This window comes from Ranitomeya imitator, chromosome 5 (assembly GCF_032444005.1).
Source record: "Ranitomeya imitator isolate aRanImi1 chromosome 5, aRanImi1.pri, whole genome shotgun sequence".
NCBI classification, from domain to species: domain Eukaryota; kingdom Metazoa; phylum Chordata; class Amphibia; order Anura; family Dendrobatidae; genus Ranitomeya; species Ranitomeya imitator.
Window position 1 is genome coordinate 293,524,027 of NC_091286.1, and position 20,374 is coordinate 293,544,400.

A 20,374-nucleotide genomic window follows, 5' to 3' on the forward strand; every position below is an offset into this window, starting at 1 on the left:
CAATGGGTTGTGAATTTCCTGCTTCCTTTGACAACCCAACAACAATGCAGCTCTTGCTCCTCCAGTTTGATCTGTTGATGGAGCATCACAGTTGACATCTGGCTCCCCCAGTTAGGCATTGGAGAGTCGGCTGTCAATCAGAATGATATCGGCAGTGACGGGCTGTCCACAGGGCACATGGAAGAAGAGCAGCTCTGCCAACATTACCAGAAGCAGTAGCATCGCTGGCAAAAGTGGTCCTAGTCCGCTCTGAGCGGATAGAGATTGTCACCAGACAAAATAGACAGGAAGTTAGCAATTAACTGCAGAAAGTTCTTGGAGCCATATGAAAAAAATCCAAGACACAGATAACATCTGAGTTCCTAATTATTTACATCTTTATTAGCAGCCAAGGAAAAATGTAAGAAAAGTTAACGATACACTATTAAAGTGCATACAGTTGGTGAATCAGTTGTAAATAACCATTATACAGTCCAATATCTTTTACATTGATCATAAACAAGCATAGCATGTGGCTGGAGTACTGTTATATTTTCATCACATAATTAGTATTAATACTCATGTTAATTTGGTTAACTGCGTTCAGCTTGAGGCAAGTTTGTGCATAGTTGGCTTTAATCTCCATTCGGAAATGGTATGTTAATTCTCTTTAAAACAGGTGAACGTTTGTATCCCAGTGCTCTAATAAGCATTTCATATATAAAGCTGTGAAATTATGTCATACTATGTTAAAAAAAAACACCTGCCACTCCAGCATTTCTGTGAAAAATAGAGAAGAATAAAATAGGAATAAATGATCTCACCCATCATGTTATCACTTTGGAAGAGGCAATCATTGTTTTCGCTTCTGCTTATTTTAAATACGAGCTTGCAGATGTTTAACAGGTTTTTGCCACTTACTCTCAACTGGGCCAAAAGAAACAAAAACAAAATCAGAATGAGTAAAAATATCCAACAGAAGACAGAAATGTGTACACATGAATCATTATATTAGACAAACAGGGCAAGATAATTGTGAACTAGTATTGTGAAAAAAAAACCAGCTCATTTAACGACTACCCTGTCATGTAAACAGGCTGCCGACCACCGATCAAAACACTCATTCATCGGTGTATTGATCTTCTATTCAGCATAAAAGATCCTGGTTCCCAGCGGAGCGTCGTCCTGTGTAAACAAGATTCGTGCTGCGGAGAACAAAATCAGCCGAGTGCACTGAGAGGTCTAGTATAGATTGCTCTGTGTGCATTGCTTCACTTTCAATTCAATTCAATTCAATTCAAATGATCATCGATTTGTAGAAGTTTACTTATCAGGTGTCAAATCATACTGCCAGTTGGTTTGTGTAAACGGACCCCTCAACTGTGCCTCTACAAAATTGTTCCTTTTGAGTAACTGTTTGTTTTCAAGGACCAACCTGGGGCACTAAACAAACAGCTGCTTGCTTGCGGTCTGGCGGTCATTTAATAGTCTGTTTAGACAGGCAGACCGCATTTACAATGAACACAAAACTATCCAGAATAGATTGTTGCGCTCATAGGCTCTTATTGCGCTAGGCATCTAGGCAGGACACTGCACTGCCAAGAAAGAGGATTCTTAATCCATCCAAAAGATCACGTTTCACCTGACAAATTAGCATTTTAATTCACCGTCAGATGCCAAGCAGCTTCCTAATGATGCCTGAATATCGAGAACAAGCATTCCTAGGAACTGTTATTGCCGATAATTGTGCTGTTTTTAAATCAGACAAATTTTATCAACCGTTTTCAAATACACAGCAATACATATACAACAAGAGAAACACCTCCAGCCTCATCCCTCCCCCTTCATTCCAACACGTTATGCCCAACAAATCTCAGTATAAGATAAACATGGCAAACTGAATAACTAAGATGACAGTATCCATTTTAGTGCAAGTAGTTGCACTCAAAACATTTTGATGTAGTCTTTTAAGGCCGTTGAATTGTTCAATATATCACCCCTACTAGGACCAACATTATCATCATTATGCGAGTCTGAGAACCCATGGATTCCTCCATGGAACCTCACACACACAGATCACAGCATAAATAACCTTTTCAGAGGCTCATTTAACAATCTTATATTTTAAACCTCCTCATATAGTGTATAGGTAATACAGGTATCACCAGTGATATTATACACTGGAGCCATGTATATACTATATAGTGTACAGTTAATACAGTGACGTCATTTATCTTAACTTTTCCTCTTCATCCAGCACAGACCGCCAAAACTTCTTCCAGCCAGGACTCTGCAGAAAATAACACACAGTCATCTATAACTGAGAAAAAAGTGACATAGTACCGCCTTGCACCGTAATAAGACCTCCCTTTTGTTCCCCCATGGAAAACTGTATCCGCAAAAGTAAATGATATTACAACAGTAATGTCTCTTAATTGATCGTTACAGTAATTATGTCCCTCCCACTAGCCACCAGAAAAAGCAATAATCTATTTTTCCTCATTCTGGCTGGCTGCTATACAGTAATATACCAATCCTGTAATAATTTCCTTCATCCTGGCCACCTTCTGTAATAATGTCCCCATCCTGGCCCCTTCCTGTAATGATGTCCCTCATCCTGGCACCTTTATTTAATGTCCCCATCCAGAGCCCCTTCCTGTAATAATGTTCTCCATCTTGACCCCTTTATTTAACAATGTACTACTTCATGGTCCCCATATGCCCCCCCCCCCCCCATCCTGGTCCCCAATGTACTCCATCCTGGTTCCCATATGTCCTCCCCATACGTCCCACATATTGTGCTCTTCTGTAAGAAAATAAAAAAAGGCTTTTCTTACCTGTACTTGGTCCAGCAGCAGCCTCCTCCTGCTTCATTGGTAGTGCCAGGGTTGGATTAAGGGTAGCTAGGGCCCCGGGCTGTTCAGACACTGTGGGCCCCCCGGTCATGTGACAGGGTCATGTGACGGGGTCATCATATACCTGAAGCAGATTATTCCAGAAAAATAGTTGCTGTGTGAAACTATAACCTGTCAAACATCCATCCTTTTCTCCCCTACTCTTTAACCATGCTCACATTTTCCCCACTTTTTTTTCTCTACTAATCCTCACTCTCCTCCACTAACCCCATACCCTTGCACCCTCAAACCACATAACTATCTCCCCCTCTCTCTTACCCCCCACCTCGCTTCATCTGCAGACCTGCTCTCTAACCTTGGACCTCTACCACCAAAATATAATATAAGCCAATCACTCTCCTTCACCCACCTGCTTCCTTCTCTGCTTATTCTTACTGCTGGCGACACATCCCCCTCCCCGCCTCATTCATCACTAATCCTCACCCCTATCCTTCTCACACTATGAGAAACTATCGCAACCCCTCACAATTAAAATCTGTGCCAATGACCCCCACACCACTGCTTCCTCTATCTGGGGCACTTTGGAATGCCCGCTCTGTCTGCAACAAACTCCATGTGATCCACGATCTCTTTACTTCCTGCAACCTTTCCTTCCTGGCCCTCACTGAGACCTGGCTGATGCCCCCTGACACGGCCTCGCCTGCAGCACTGAGCTACGGTGGCCTCCAATTTACCCACACTTCTCGTTCTGGCAACAGACATGGTGGAGGAGTGGGTATCCTTCTTTCTAAAAACTGCTCCTTCAACCCTATCCAACCCCCACCCTCCCTTATCCTCCCTTCTTTCGAGGTTCACTCTGTCCGTCTCTACTCTCCCTCCAATCTCCAAATGGCTGTCATATACCGACCACCGGGCTCAGCCACTGCCTTCATCGACCAATTCTCCACCTGGCTCCTTCACTTTCTCTCTGCTGACATCCCCACCATCATCATGGGTGACTTTAATATCCCTACTGACACCCGCCAGCCAGCACCCTCCAAGCTCCTGGCCTTTACTTCATCCTTTGGACTCACTCAGTGGTCCTCCACAACCACCCACACAGACGGACATACACTAGACCTCATCTTCACCCGCCTCTGCTCCTTATCTAATCTCACAACCTCTCCCTTCCCCCTATCTGACCACCAGCTACTCACCTTCTCATCCTTATCCTCCTCACCTGTCCCCCATGTCCAGCCATTACCACATCCTCGCAGAAACCTCGCACACCTAGACATTCACAGACTCTCAGACTCTCTCCTACCCCTGTCCTCCATATCTTCACTCCACGACACGGACAGTGCCACCGCTTTCTATAACTCCACCCTCACATCAGCCATAGACTCCGTCGCCCCTCTCATGCATGGCACAGTGCGACGAACCAATAGGCAACCTTGGCATAACAATCTCACAAAAAACTTCGACAAGCATCCAGGGTTGCGGAGCGGCGTTGGAAGAAAACACGCCTGCCAGACGACTTCACTGCTTTCAAACAAGCTACATTTGACTTCAAATCTGCCCTCACCTCCGCTAAACAGACCTATTTCACTAACCTTGTATCTTCACTATCCTACAACCCAAAACAACTATTCAGCACATTTACCTCCCTCCTCCGCCCACCACTGCCACCTCCAACTCCCCTCATCTCCTCCGAGGACTTTGCCGCCTACTTCAAAAACAAGATCGACCAAACAAGGCTAACCTTTACAGTTCCATCACCCCAACCTCTCCATATACCAGACCTCTGCCCTTCCCTAATAACCTCCCTCTCCAACATCACTGAAGGAGAGCTTACTCGCCTCTTCTCCAAATCGCACCTCAGCACTTGTGCACTTGACCCCATCCCCTCCCACCTGCTCCCCAACGTCACTAACATGCTCATTCCAGCCCTAACCCATCTCTTCAATTTATCGCTATCTTCTGGTACCTTCCCCTCGGCCTTCAAACATGCCACCATCACACCCATCCTCAAAAAAACTAACCTTGACCCAACTGCTATGCCCAGCTACCGCCCCATATCACGGCTCCCATTTGCTTCAAAACTCCTTGAGCAGCACGTCCATGCTCAAATTTCCTCCCACCTCTCATCTAACTCTCTCCTTGACAACCTCCAATCTGGCTTCCGACCCCAGCACTCCACCGAAACTGCCCTGACAAAAATTACTTACTCACAGCCAAAGCTAACAGACAGTTCTCCATCCTCCTCCTTCTTGACCTGTCCTCTGCTTTCGACACAGTCGACCACTGCCTACTGCTACAGATTCTTTCTTCCCTTGGCATCAAAGACCTTGCTGTTATGATCCGGTGACCTTGGAGCCGCATGGAACTTTCTCTTGAGTTGGTGGAAACTATACTGACCGCAAATCCTGAACTTATCACCGCAACTAGAAGTAGCCGTGGGGTGTGCCTAACAAATCCTAGACACCTCGACACAGCCGGAGGACTAAATACCCCTATAGATGAAAATAGGAATACTACCTTGCCTCAGAGCAGAACCCCAAAGGATAGGCAGCCCCCCACAAATATTGACTGTGAGTAGTAGAGGAAAAGACACACGCAGGCAGGAAATAGGATTTAGCAAAAGAGGCCACTCTAGCTAAAATAGGAAAGGATAGGATAGAATACTAAGCGGTCAGTATTAAAACCGTTCCAAAAATATCCACAGCAGAAAATACAAAAAACTCCACCATCTAACTAAAGATGTGGAGCGTATATCTGCAACTCCAGAGAATCCAGCAAGACAGAGAAAAACACTGACTCAATCTAAGCTGGACAAGAGAAAACAAATGAATAGCACAGAATTATTAAGCACACAGCATGTGTGCCACAGAAACAAAAACCAGACACTTATCTTTGCTGAAATGGCAGCAAGGCTGGAGGAACCAGACAAAGATCCAAAACCTCCCAGAATCATGGACAACTAGCAAGGACTAATGAATCCTGCACACCTAAATACACCAGTCAGAGCTGCAATCAGCAGATACACCTGACCAGGACTGAGACTCAGGGACAACTGCATTACCACCTACAACCACTGGAGGGAACCCAAAAGCAGAATTCACAACACCTTGCCTTGTCCTGGATTGCCTCATACCTTTCCGACCGCACATTTAGCATTTCCCACTCCCACACCACCTCCTCATCCCGCCCTCTCTCTGTTGGAGTCCCTCAGGGCTCTGTCCTAGGGCCCCTACTTTTTTCCCATCTATACTCTTGGCCTAGGACAACTCAAAGTCCCACGGCTTCCAGTACCACCTGTATGCGGACGACACTCAGATCTACCTCTCTGGCCCAGATGTCACCTCTCTGCTGTCCAGAATCCCGAAGTGTCTGTCAGCCATATCCTCCTTCACCTCTCGCTTCCTAAAACTCAATGTAGACAAAACCGAACTCATCATCTTTCCCCCATCTCACGTATCCCCCCTACCTGACCTATCTATTATGGTAAATGGCATCACGCTCTCTCCCGCACCTGAAATCTGCTGCCTCGGGGGAACTCTCAACTCTGCCCTGCCCTTCAACCCGCACGTCCAAACTCTTGCCACCTCCTGTCGCCTCCAACTCAAAAATATTGCCAGAATCCGTTCCTTCCTCAGCCCACAATCTACCAAAACTATTGTGCATGCCCTCATCATCTCCCGCCTCGACTACTGCAACACCCTCCTCTGTGGCCTCCCTGCTAACTCTCTTGCACCACTCCAGTCTGTCCTCAACTCTGCTGCCCGGCTAATCCACCTCTCTCCTCGCTACTCCCCTGCTTCTCCCCTCTGCAAATCCCTCCACTGGCTCCCCATTCCCCAAGGAATCCAGTTCAAACTACTAACACTGATCTACAAAGCCATCCACAACCTGTCCTCTCCCTATATCTCTGAACTAATCTCCCAATATCTTCCCTCACGTAATCTCCGATCTTCCCAAGACCTCCTACTCTCCTCCACAATTATTCATTCCTCACACAACTGCCTCCAAGATTTCTCCCGAATATCCCCCATCCTCTGGAATTCCATGCCTCAACACGTCCGACTATCCACCACCCTCGGCTCCTTCAGACGGAACCTGAAAACCCATATCTTCAAGAAAGCCTACAGCCTGCAATAACAATTCTGCCGCCACACCATTGCCAGAGCTGCCGCCTCACCATCGCCAGAGCCGCCGCCTCGCCCCTACCTTCTTTCTCTTCCCCACTTTCCCATAGAATGTAAGTCCGCAAGGACAGGGTCCTCTCCCCTCTGTACCAGTCTGTCACTGTAAACCTGCTTACTGTAATCGATATGTATAACCCTGTATGTAACCCCTTTCTCATGTACAGCACCATGGAATTAATGGTGCTATATAAATTAATAATAATAATAAAATTTATCTAGTCAATTTACCCTTCAGTTAGGAAGAAAAAAAAACAATACTATCACCATAAGTGCCAGTATTCACAGGAGATCTGTACTTAGTATGCAGTGTCTGTGTAGAGGTAATACAGTGATCACCGGTGACATTATACACAGAACCTCTGTATATAGTATACAGTGTATAGTGTCAGTGTATAGGTAACACTGACTCAACAGTGACGTCTCTAGGTGAAGTCCTTCATATTTCATCCAGCACAGACCGCCATCACTTCATCCAGCCAGGACTCGTCTCTGCAAGAAATAACACAGTTATCTCGAGCTCCACTTGCAGAACATTACACCACAGGAAGAAAAAGAGGCGACATAGTGTCACTCTGCACAGTAACAGGACCGCCCCACCATTTAAAACAGCGTCCTCAAAAAATAAAATAAATACATCACTGCAGTAATAATATCCCTTAATTAGCCCCTATGGTAATAATAATATCCCCCAACTTGGCCCCGTGTATCTCATTCCTGGCTTCAGCCATGTTTTCCCATCCTTTCCTCATGAGTATCCATTCTGCCCCATATGATCTCCCCATCCTGCCCCATCAGTCTCCATCGTATCCATCCTGCCCCATGATCTTGTACAATCTGTCCCCAATCCTGCCCCCGGTGTCTCCAATCCTGCCCCATGTCTTTCATTCTGCCCTGTGTCTCCAATCATGCCCCTTATCTACATTCTGCCCATGTCTCCAATCCTGCCCCATCTGTCTCCAGTCCTGCCCCCAGTGTGTCCAGCATCCCTGCCCCCAGTATCCAGCATCTCTGCCCCCAATATGTCCAACATCCTGCCCCCAGTGTGACCAGCATCCTGCCCCCAGTGTGACCAGCATCCTGCCCCCAGTGTGACCAGCATCTCTGCCCCCAATGTCCAACATCTCTGCCCCCAGTCTGTCCAGCATCCTGCCCCCAGTGTGTCCAGCATCCTGCCCCCAGTGTGTCCAGCATCCTGCCCCCAGTGTTTCCAGCATCCTGCCCCCAGTGTCTCCAGCATACTGCTCCCAGTTTGTCCAGCATCCTGCACCCAGTGTGTCCAACATTCAGCCCCCAGTGTATCCAGCACATTGCCCCCAGTGTGTCCAGCATTCAGCCCCCAGTGTGTCCAGCATTCAGCCCCCAGTGTGTCCAGCATTCAGCCCCTAGTGTGTCCAGCATTCAGCCCCCAGTGTGTCCAGCATTCAGCCCCCAGTGTGTCCAGCATTCAGCCCCCAGTGTGTCCAGCATTCAGCACCCAGTGTGTCCAGCATTCAGCACCCAGTGTGTCCAGCATTCAGCACCCAGTGTGTCCAGCATTCAGCACCCAGTGTGTCCAGCATATTGCCCCCATTGTGTCCAGCATTCAGCCCCCAGTGTGTCCAGCATATTGCCCCCAGTGTCTCCAGCATTCAGCCCCCCAGTGTGTCCAGCATTCAGCCCACAGTGTGTCCAGCATTCAGCCCCTAGTGTGTCTAGCATATTGCCCCCAGTGTGTCCAGCATATTGTCCCCAGTGTGTCCAGCATCTCTGCCCCAATGTGTCTAGCATCTCTGCCCCCAGTGTGCCCAGCATTCTGGCCCGGGCCCCCCGGATTGTCGTTCGCAATAAAAAAAAACAAACCTAGTTCTCCTCACCTGTCCACGCTCCTTTGGCGATGCTCCCTCCAGCAGCGCGCACTCGCTGGCGACTGACAATGACATCAGACGCTGGCGACGTGCGCGCTGCGGCGGACTTCAGCTGCCAGCCTCCAATTGGCTGGCGGCTGTTAACTATTGACGTGCGGGCGTGCCCGCACGTCAATAGCATTAAACTGCCGCAGCGCCGGTAGGGGCCCAGTGAGCAGATGAGACGGTGCCCGATGCGGGCTCCCTCTGCCCACCGTGCCCCATACGCCAGTCAGGGCAGTAATGCCCTGATGGCGGCGGTCAATCTGAGCGGTTGCCCAGGGCCCCCCACACCACTGGGCCCTGGGCTACCATCCAGATTGACCTCATTATAATCTGCCACTGGGTAGTGCGGATGAGCCGCCGACTTGCAGTGACGTGATACGCCGTTAACATGTGCGCCGATGTCAGAAGCCTGCCTCTGATAGGCCAGCAGCTATTTAACTATTACGATGCAGGAATGTGAGTCAGAGGACGCACAAACATAAAGGGGATGACTGAAGGATAGGTCATCAATGAAAAAGTAGTGGACATCCTCCTTAATAATTAAAATGAACAATAAAAAAAACAAAGACCTCCTAGCTAAAGCTAGCTTACCACATACAACATAGTAACACACCGTGCCGTATGTCCCAGTAAGTAGATTGGCACAAGAACAATATGACGTTATATTGAACTGCAGCATCATTACATGTTTTTCACTACTAAAATGGTAACTTTTCTAACATATCCAGAATTTGCCAATTTACTAAATATTTACAGAAGCATTGAGGCATACATATTCACTGCATGACAATTACCTCTAGAATTAACTTAGCCAGGATAAGACCAAGTCTATCTGAACCAACATCAACCAGCTTGTACAACGTCTTCAAGATGTGGGATCGCCTTTTGCATCTTTTTCCTAACATGCTGCCATCATCCAAAGTATTCCACAACTTGACACACAAGCTGCAGAGGTCTTCATGCCTTCCATCTACAGTAGATGAATGAGAAAAAGAAAAAAAAATGGATGTGACACTTTTAGTCTAAAGTATTGAAATATATTTTATAAATTACCGCCTCTACCCTCTTATGCGTTCAGTGCGTGTGAGGATTTGAGGAATTTGCTGCCTGCATCTGATTATTAGTTAAATGGACAGAGGTAACACCACCATCTTAAATGCTACGGATGTGCCACCGCTGTCCAGTGTTTAAAATAATGCAAGGGTCAAAGCATTGAGGATTTTTTTAAATAACTGCTTAGGTCAGAACATAATGCAGAGCACTGTAGAATTTGGGCTAGAAAGTGGATCAATAAATCCTTCTGCCAAATAAATATTTTCCAGTATAAATGCACCTCCATAATTCAGGTTTCCCTAACTCTTACTCAATAGCAGCCTCTGGAGTTCGCTCTTACTTGTCTACGGGCATTATGCCAGTTCTCTAATTGCATTGCCCCATCGTACACAGAAGAATAGGAAATTCCTAGAACTACAATAGGAACAGTATCCAAGTCAGAGGAGAACATTAGCAGATCATTAACAGAACGTAATAAAATCTAAGGAACATTCACATTTCCTAGATCTGATAATGTTTCATTTCTGGTTCAAAACAAATTGACTGGACTGATATAAAAGGAAACCTGGACTTACATGATTTTTATAATTCTGCAACTTGTTTTCCATATGACTGCCCATCACTGTATATACAGTTAGGTCCATATATATTTGGACAGAGACAACATTTTTCTAATTTTGGTAATAGACATTACCACAATGAATTTTAAGCAAAACAATTCAGATGCAGTTGAAGTTCAGACTTTCAGCTTTCATTTAAGGGTATCCACATTAAAATTGGATGAAGGGTTTAGGAGTTTCAGCTCCTTAACATGTGCCACCCTGTTTTTAAAGGGAACAAAAGTAATTGGACAGATTCAATAATTTTAAATAAAATGATAATTTCTAGTACTTGGTTGAAAACCCTTTGTTGGGAATGACTGCCTGAAGTGTTGAACTCAAGAACATCACAGACGCTGTGTTTCCTCCTTTTTGATGCTCTGCCAGGCCTTCACTGCGGTGGTTTTCAGTTGCTGTTTGTTTGTGGGCCTTTCTGTCTGAAGTATAGTCATTAACAAGTGAAATGCATGCTCAATTGGGTTGAGATCAGGTGACTGACTTGGCCATTCAAGAATATTCCACTTCTTTGCTTTAATAAACTCCTGGATTGCTTAGGCTTTATGTTTTGGGTCATTGTCCATCTGTAGTATGAAACGACGACCAATCAGTTTTGCTGCATTTGGCTGGATCTGAGCACACAGTATGTCTCTGAATACCTCAGAATTCATTCGGCTGCTTCTGTCCTGTGTCACATCATCAATAAATACTAGTGACCCAGTGCCACTGGCAGCCATGCATGCCCAAGCCATCACACAGCCTCTGCTGTGTTTTAGAGATGATGTGGTATGCTTTGGATCATGAGCTGTACCACGCCTTCGCCATACTTTTCTCTTTCCATCATTCTGCTAGAGGTTGATCTTTGTTTCATCGGTCCACAGAATGTTCTTCCAGAACTGTGCTAGCTTTTTTAGAAGTTTTTTAGCAAAGTCCAGTCTAGCCTTTTTATTCTTGTTGCTTATGAGTGGCTTGCACCATGCAGTGAACCCTCTGTATTTACTTTCATGCAGTCTTCTCTTTATGGTAGATTTGGATATTGATACGTCGACCTCCTGGAGAGTGTTGTTCACTTGGTTGGCTGTTGTGAAGGGGTTTCTCTTCACCATGGAGATTATTCTGCGATCATCCACCACTGTTGTCTTCCGTGGGCGCCCAGGTCTTTTTGCATTGATGAGTTCACCAGTGCTTTCTTTCTTTCTCAGGATGTACCAAACTGTAGATTTTGCCACTCCTAATATTGTAGCAATTTCTCGGATGGGTTTTTTCTGTTTTTGCAGCTTAAAGATGGCTTATTTCACCTGCATGGAGAGCTCCTTTGACCGCATGTTTACTTCACAGCAAAACCTTCCAAATGCAAGCACCACACCTCAAATCAACTACAGGCCTTTTATCTGTTCAATTGAGAATGACCTAATGAAGGGATTGCCCACACCTGTCCATGAAATAGCCTTGGAGTCAATTGTCCAATTACTTTTGGTCCCTTTAAAAACAGGGTAGCACATGTTAAGGAGCTGAAACTCCTAAACCCTTTATCCAATTTTAATGTGGATACCCTCAAATGAAAGCTGAAAGTCTGAACTTCAACTGCATCTGAATTGTTTTGTTTTAAATTCATTGTGGTAATGTCTGTAACCAAAATTAGAAAAATGTTGTCTCTGTCCAAATATATATGGACCTAACTGTACGTTCTCAATCAATATGCTCCACCATGTTCAGAGCTTGTGGGGTAATGAGGGAGTATATCTTATGACCAGATTCCTTTGAGGAGTCATCACCTTATATATCCAATATCTACAGTCAATTCATTATTTTCAAATGGCAGGAATGATAAAAAAAACTACGTATACTGGTCAGCTGTAATTGCTTTAGTGTTAGTCTCTACAGTGGTCCCTGCTGGGACAGGAAAGGATTACGTCTTATTCGGTCATCACATGACCTTTGGAGCCTATTATTGGCTGCAGTGGTCAGGTGCCTTGAATAGGACATCATTCGAAGCCTATCCAATGACATCCCTTCACCAGCGCTGCGGCCAATCACAGGCCTCCGCAGTAAGGCTACTTTCACACTAGTCCGTCGGTACGGATGGACAGTGTGATTGATTAGCACAACGTGGGCAGCGGATGCAGTTTTACAACGCATCCGCTGTCCATTGTGAGTTTCGGGGAGGAATGGGCGGAGCTTCGGCCGCGCATGTGCGGTTAAAAATGGCGGACTCGACGCATAAAAAAAGTTACATGTAACTTTTTTTGTGCTGAGGGTCCGCCAAAACACGACGCATCCGTCGCACGACGGATGCGACGTGTGGCCATACGTCGCAATGCGTCGCTATTGCAAGTCTATGGAGAAAAACGCATCCTGCGGGCACATTTGCAGGATGCGTTTTTTCCTCCAAAACGACGCATTGCGACGTCCGTCACACGACGCTAGTGTGAAAGTAGCCTTAGATGACCTTATTTTATCAAATGGTAGTTATGATGCTACAAGATTCTAGAACCAATTAACAAGTTACATGTACCCTGATTGTTGCAGTTTGGCTTGAGGAAGGGATGGTAAACCCACAAATATTGCACAACTGCTGCTGCTCCAACTCAGGAGGAGATGTTACACAGCTAAGAATTTTTAAGGAGATCCTGGCACCTGATTTATGCTGCCCAAACCATGGGCAACATGAATTAGAGACCAGCTCTATTATTACAGGTGGAGAAATGCAGAACAAAGGACTATATCCCCGTCAGTTTCTCCACACTCTACTAAGCCAGATTGACAATAGGCATAGGAAAAGAACTGTCAAACTACATGAGTGGAACAGGGGGCATACATCGCTGACTACTAGTCATCCTAGTAAGCTGAAACACAAAAACCTATGTAGATAAGAAATACCATAAATAATAAATAACACTACAATACCATACGCAGACTATATAACCCAAAAGAACTACTCACAGAAATGAATATGCAAAATAATACTTTATTAATATATATAAAACATGATTACACAACAATTCATAATAAAAACATGATATCACAGAACAAGGGAGAAGGGTATAAGTCCTTGTAGCAATCTAGTTGTGCGTCTTTCAACGGATTCTAACTTCTGAATATCTTTTTTAAAATGTGGAGATGTCCATAAATTAAATTATGTGTAGTAATGAAAAAAGACACAGGAAAAAAAGAGAAGTGCAAAAAAACCATGGGAAGTCAAGACAACAGCTGAAATCTATCAGTAATTAGAAAGCAATCCTGCCACTTGGTGAAAAATAATATCAGATGGTTCAACTGATGGCCTATAAAAAGGTGTCTATTTACCAAGATGTGACAGAAGAAACATCTCATGATGGATAAAGTCAGTGAGCTGTCTCATGACCTTTGCAACCTTATTGTTGCAAAACACTACTGATGGCACTGGTTACAGAAGAATTTCCAAACTACTGAAGGTTCCTGTGAGCACTGTTGGGGCCATAATTTGCAAGTGAAAAAAATCATATCAACATAAACCAGCCGAAACCAGGTGCTCTCAGCAAGACTTGACAGAGGAGTGAAAAAAATAAGAAGAGTTGTTCAAGAGCCAAGGACCACTTGTGGAGAGCTACAGAAAGACCTGGAATCAGCAGGTACAACCGTTTCAAAGAAAGCAATAAATAATACACACAATCTCCATTGACAGTATGCACACTCACCACGCAAAACTCCACAGCTGAACAAAAAGCATGTTCAAGCACGTCTAAGGTTTGCTTAACAACATTTAGACAAGCCTGTGAAATACTGGGAGAAGATAGTTTGTTCAAATTAAACCAAAATTTAACTCTTTCGATGACATAATACACACTATAGTTGGAGTACAAAAGGCACTGAATGTCACCCCAAAAACACCATACAACCAGTCAAGTTTGGAGCTGTTCTTCAGCATACAGCACTATCAAACTTCATATACTTGAAGGAAGGATGAATGGACAAATGTACAGAGATATGCTTGAAAAAAAATCTGCTGCCATCTACCATGATTATGAAGATGAAGGAAGGCGGACATTTCAGCAAGACAATAATGCCACACACATGGCCAAGGAAACTCTCAATTGGTTTCAGAGAAAGAAAATAAAGCTGCTAGAATCACCCAGTCAAGCACCTGACCTGAATCTAATAGAGAATTTATGGAAGGAACTAAAGCTCAGAGATCATAGAAGGAGCCCACGGAGCCTTCAGGATTTGCAGAGTGTTTGTGTGGAAGAATGAGCCAAAATCACACCTGAGCAATGTATGCGACTACTTTATCCATACAGGAGGCGTCTTGAAGCTGTCTCACTAACAAAGGCCTTTGTATAAAGTATTAATTAAATTTCAGTAACTGTGTTCATGACTTTTTCACTGTGTCATTGCTCATTATTACACATAATTTATGGACATCCATGGTTTGATTTCTTTTCTTGTGTGGATGGGTTGTTAGGGGGTGAGGTGGGTGAGAATGGATGGGGGATGGGGTGAGAATTTCATGTCAACAACACCTTTTGAAATACATTTACTTAGAAATTTGGCGACATGTTCAATACCGATTTCACCCGCTGTAATTCGAAATATGGAATGCTTTATGAGGGGCAATATACTGTAACTATTTGTTGGGACTGATATGTCTTTTAGCAATTTTATACTATTCTGATAACTGAAGGTGAAGAATATTTATTGTGTCTATGGCTTAAAGTGTTAGCCTCAACTTGTGTCTATAGAATAACACAGCTTCCCAGCCTCTTCACTTCCTTGTTGTTGGGTAGGCCGGCACTTCTCCTTGAGTGCTGAACTGAATGTGCCATTATGACACACTCAGGTCGGATTGTTCTGAAGTCTATATATTTTTTATATGAAGATAAATGTGCCTTTGAATAAGCTCAAAATCTTATGGAGAAACAGATCAGTGATTAGGAGAACAGCTCTGGCAATGTGCTTGGGATTTTGCAGGACTGGTAACAGCAGCTCTGGCTTAGGAGTGGAGAGAAAGGGGGAGGTGAGCAGCAGTAAAGCATTGCCTTATATCATGTGTGTGGAAGTTGCGTTTCACTCATGAGTGGAGATTTCTTCCGGCCTTTAAAAAGCGACTTAGCTATGATGGAACACACATAATGTCCCATTATGGTACATGCGGTGCAGGTGGCAGCAGTTACATTGTAGCACTGCTCTCTACCCGGAATATATCCCCTGAGGAACCCCTTATTTTACATGCAAGGGGGGAAAACATGTAGGGATGGGATACTCTACCTTAAGTTAAGTCTCTTATCTACACTTTGATTATAGATTATGGGTCTTCTTTACCTGTACTTATTATATATGGACTCATAATGTAGGAATCCTACGATGGATATGCTATCTATATAGCGCTAATGTCTGGCATGTGCAATTGAAGACTGTGATTAGTATTCTCTATGGTCTGATTTACCTTCCCTACTAATATCGGATATGTGCAACTGAGGATACAGTTTTTAGAATCATTATGGTCTAGAATTTCAAATATATTAAATCTGAAACCCATACATATTTTTTTTACCTATATTAGCTGCAGATTTTAGAGATATGAACACTTGGTAAATTTGTGCTTTAATATGTTCATTAGACCCATTCTATATCTAGATTCAGATTTAAGAGATATGAACAATTACATTTTATGTTCAGGAGACTTATTCCAATTTACAATATTGATTAAGTCAGACTTAATAAATACATTTTTATAGCACTTTATTTGGGTGTTGGTGGTGGCTTTTTAGGGAGGTCTGCTGAGGGTCAGGTAGGGACAGCTTACGTTGAGGAGGGGCACCATGTCGAATCCCTTGGGAGCCAAACTCAGCTGTCAGGAATGGTAACTAAGGGTAAGACACTCTGTATTCCCTTAGATCATTTCTGGTATTTTGATTACATGCATTATTATACCAACTTGACATCACATATTTTATATGGCCCTATTCTGTCCTGATTTACTTTGATTTACGGTATTTTGAATAACTCTAAATAAAAGTTATTTTTTAAGAGTTTTCTTTTGGTTTATCTGTTTTGATAGACCCTTGTTTATAATACTCAGGTTTTATAGCTCATGGCTATGGCTAGTTTCCTGTCAGGACCAGTTAACTGTCAAGTGGCCGAGTGATGCTGAAGAAGTTTTTTCTGAGACAAATATTGCAAGTGTCTCAACAGATAAACCAACACTGAAATCAATCTTTCTTAAATTTTTAGTGGCTTATAAAAATAATATCAAATCATGGTGGGAAGTACACCTTGATTTCAAGGAAAAGAGAGCATCCTTTTTAGGAGACAATCTTAATCCTCCAGGTGACAGCTCATCCTCAGATATTGACATATCGGATACAGAATCAAAAATAACTGGTACAAGACAAAAAGATAGTGGAAGAGGGAGGGGATACTCTAAGGCTATGTTCACGGCTATGTTCACACGTTACGTTTTTGCTGCATTTTTTATGCAAATTTTAAGTTGCATTTAAGCTGCTTACAAAAAGAAGGTTTTTCTTAGCTTTTACTACTTTTTTATTCGTTTTTGCTGCGGCTTTATTGCAACATTATTTGTCAGGGTTATTTGTCTCTTTTTCATGCAGATCAAGTTTAGTGCATAAAAAAAATAAACCGATATAATTTCATCAGGTTTTGGCACCAAAAATGCAGCAATACCTGATACCTGCGTTTTAGCAGCATTTTTTGCTCTACCCATTGCATTCAATGGGTGAAAAATGCTGCAAAAACCCTGGAAAAACGCTGAAAGAAGTGACGCCGCATTTTTAAAAAACACAGCTCTTTCACAAAACAGTCAGGGATTAAAAAAAAAAAAAAAAAGGTGTGTGCATGAGATTTCTGAAATCTCAGACTTTGCTGGTACTATGAAAAGCAGCTGAAAATTTGCATTAAAAAAAACAGAGAAAGAAAAAAGAAAGTTGCAAAAACACGACGTGTGAACATTGCCTAAAATGGGTTCCTAAAAAAAGGGGGAAAGTGGTTACAGTGGAAGACAACATCAATATAATACAGATATTTCCTCTAACTCACCCATATAGTTTTCCTCCACCTCTTTTTTAGAGGGAAGGGAAATGTTACCCTATCCACTACATACACGACTGCCCTCCAATCAAAAGATATGATTAATTGGAGAAAGGTGGATGATAATTTATCAATCTATCTACATATATTTTATCTTCTACAGAGTTTTCAGTGCTGGCATGTGGGTTATCCTTTGTACCTACCAGCAAATTTGACTCATTTTTGTGGGTCAAGGAAATTAACTTATTCTTGAGGAAACTCAAATGGAAAAAATGTTATTTTTTGTGAACAATGATACAATAAAATGTTAAAAGCTTGGTATTCCCTAGACTCTTTATCAGATGTGAGACTTCTGGCTGAGCTCTCTGAGGAGGGCAGCAAAGGGGTGGGGTGAAGGTCCTTACTGTGATCTTAAGGCGAAGAGCACCAAGATGCCACCACCGGGAGTACAGCAGCAATGAGATTTTCTTCAAACTAGTGACCAAGGAAATTAGGAAGATTAACCCCACACAAAGGTCATTTGAATCTAATGGGTCAATGATGGAGATTGAAGCCTTATGTTCACTGGATGATAATAGTAATATTGTATTTAAACAATCAAATAAGGAGGGAAATGTGGTAATTTTGGATACAAGTATCTGGATATATGCTACTGATGACACCGCATATAAGATTTTGAGAGGGGACCCTACATCTGAATATTCATGCACCCTCTCAAACATCCTCACTAAGGCTGGTTTCACATTTGCGTTTTTTTGCCGCTGCGTTTAAACGCATATAAACGCATGCGTTTTTTTCCCTATATTTAACATTAAAAACGCATGCTTTTTTTTTTGTACGCGTTTGACGACGCATGCATCATTTCTATGCTTGCGCATGCGTTCGGTTGCATTTTTAAACGCATGCGTTTCAATAGAAAAAAACAAGTCTACACACTGATAAGCCACCCCCCACCATCAAGGTGATAAAGGGATCCAAACCCTGACCCTAACCCCAGGGATCCAAACCCTAACCCTAGCCCTAACCCTACCCCTAACCCCAACCCTAGGGATCCAAAACCTAACCCTAGCCCTAACCCTACCACTAACCCTAGCCCTACCCCTAACCTTAGGGATCCAAACCCTAACCCTAACCCTAGGGATCCAAACCCTAACCCTAACCCTAGGGATCCTAACCCTAACCCTAGCCATTTCTATTTATAGTGGGTTTTCTAGTTGATTTTTATGATTGGCAGCTGTCACACACTAAAGACACTTTTTATTCCAAAAAATATTTTTTGCGTTACCACATTTTGAGAGCTACAATTTTTCCATATTTTGGTCCACAGAGTCATGTCACACGCCCTCTGTAGTCCCATTGGCGGTGTCTGGACCTTGATTTTTATCTTGTGAAATTTCTCATGTGTATCAAAAACGCAAACGCAGGAAAAACGCATGTAAACGCGTAAAAACGCGGCGTTTTTTTACCGCATACAAAAATGCATGCGTCTAAAAAACGCAGCGTTTTTACGCGTTTACATGCGTTTTTTTCACCACCTGCGGATGCGTTTTAAACGCAAATGTGAAACTAGCCTAAAGCAGAGTTCAACTTCATGATCCTTAAATATCCCATAATTGCAACCCAAATTATTTGCCCAAAGTGCATAAAGGGTTTACCCTTTTAAAAAGTTGTCCGATTTTTGCTGGCAAATACACCCACTGCCAAAATTTGATTAGTTATCTTGATTATGTCCTCCTCCCCTTTGTGACAGCCATATCCTCTTATATTAGGGACACAACTGATTTGTTGACCTAAATAGAAGATATCCATCTTAAACCTGGGCAAATTCTCACATCAAGTGTCATATCAACAGAATGGCAGCCAATCAGAAAAACTTAGCGGCTTTGCCTGGAAGGAACACCCCTCTCAGAGCCACTAAGCTCACTGATTGGCTAACATGCTATCAACATAAGATCAGCACCGCACTGCAGTCAATACCGGACACCGGGAGCAGTGCCAGAGACAATAAGTAAAGGGCAGTTCATTTTTTTAAATAACAACTGCATCGAGGGATGAAGGTTTTCTGAAAAGGGACAACCAATTTAACTCCTAATCCTGGAACGCAGCTACTACGCAAGTTTAGCCAGGCTTAGCTGGTCAATCTCCATGGCAGCAAGCTGTAAACAATGTCAGACAGTGGGAGAATGACAGCAAATAGAAAAAGCAACTTAATTGCAAATGTGTATATTTTTACAATGCAGCCAAAATAAACCCCTTCGTGACAGGGCCACATTTTTTAAATCTGACCAGTGTCACTTTATGCGGTAACTCTTGAACTCTTCAACAAATCCCATTGATTTTGAGATTTTTTTTTTTTTGTAACACATTGTACTTTATGAAAATTTTAAATTTAGGTCGATATGTTTTTATAAAAAAATATCAGAAATTTGACAAAAATATATAAAAAAAAAAAAATCGCTATTTTCAGACTTTTAATTATCCCTTTAATCCAGGTAGTCATACCACAGGAAAACATTGATAAATAACATTTCTCTCACGTCTTCTTTACATCAGCGCACCATTTTTAAAATGATATTTTATTTTGTTAGAATTTCAGGAGGTTTAAACATGTAGCAGCAATTTTTCCTTTTTTCCATTGAAATTTTCAAAAATAATTTTTAGGGATCTATCCAGGTTTGAAGTGACTTTGGGGGCCCTGTTATGATAGGCAATTCAGTAACACAATGTACATAGCGATCAGAGCACATACAGTGATCTGACAATAACCCAAAATAATAGAACGAGCTCTGAGACGT

The 20,374-nt window shown here is 43.1% G+C and overlaps 1 protein-coding gene across 5 annotated transcripts in view; it reads right to left on the reverse strand.

The window, feature by feature from the left end:
* ARMC2 (armadillo repeat containing 2) overlaps window positions 1–20,374 on the reverse strand; it is a 303,914-nt gene that overhangs the window by 81,108 nt on the left and 202,432 nt on the right. For all 5 annotated transcript variants that reach the window (XM_069726243.1, XM_069726248.1, XM_069726244.1 and 2 more), the window contains 2 exons: window positions 9,702–9,877; window positions 804–906 (listed from right to left, as the gene is read on the reverse strand). In XM_069726243.1, coding sequence (XP_069582344.1) covers window positions 804–906; window positions 9,702–9,877 — 279 coding nt within the window. The remainder of the gene's footprint in view (window positions 1–803; window positions 907–9,701; window positions 9,878–20,374) is intronic.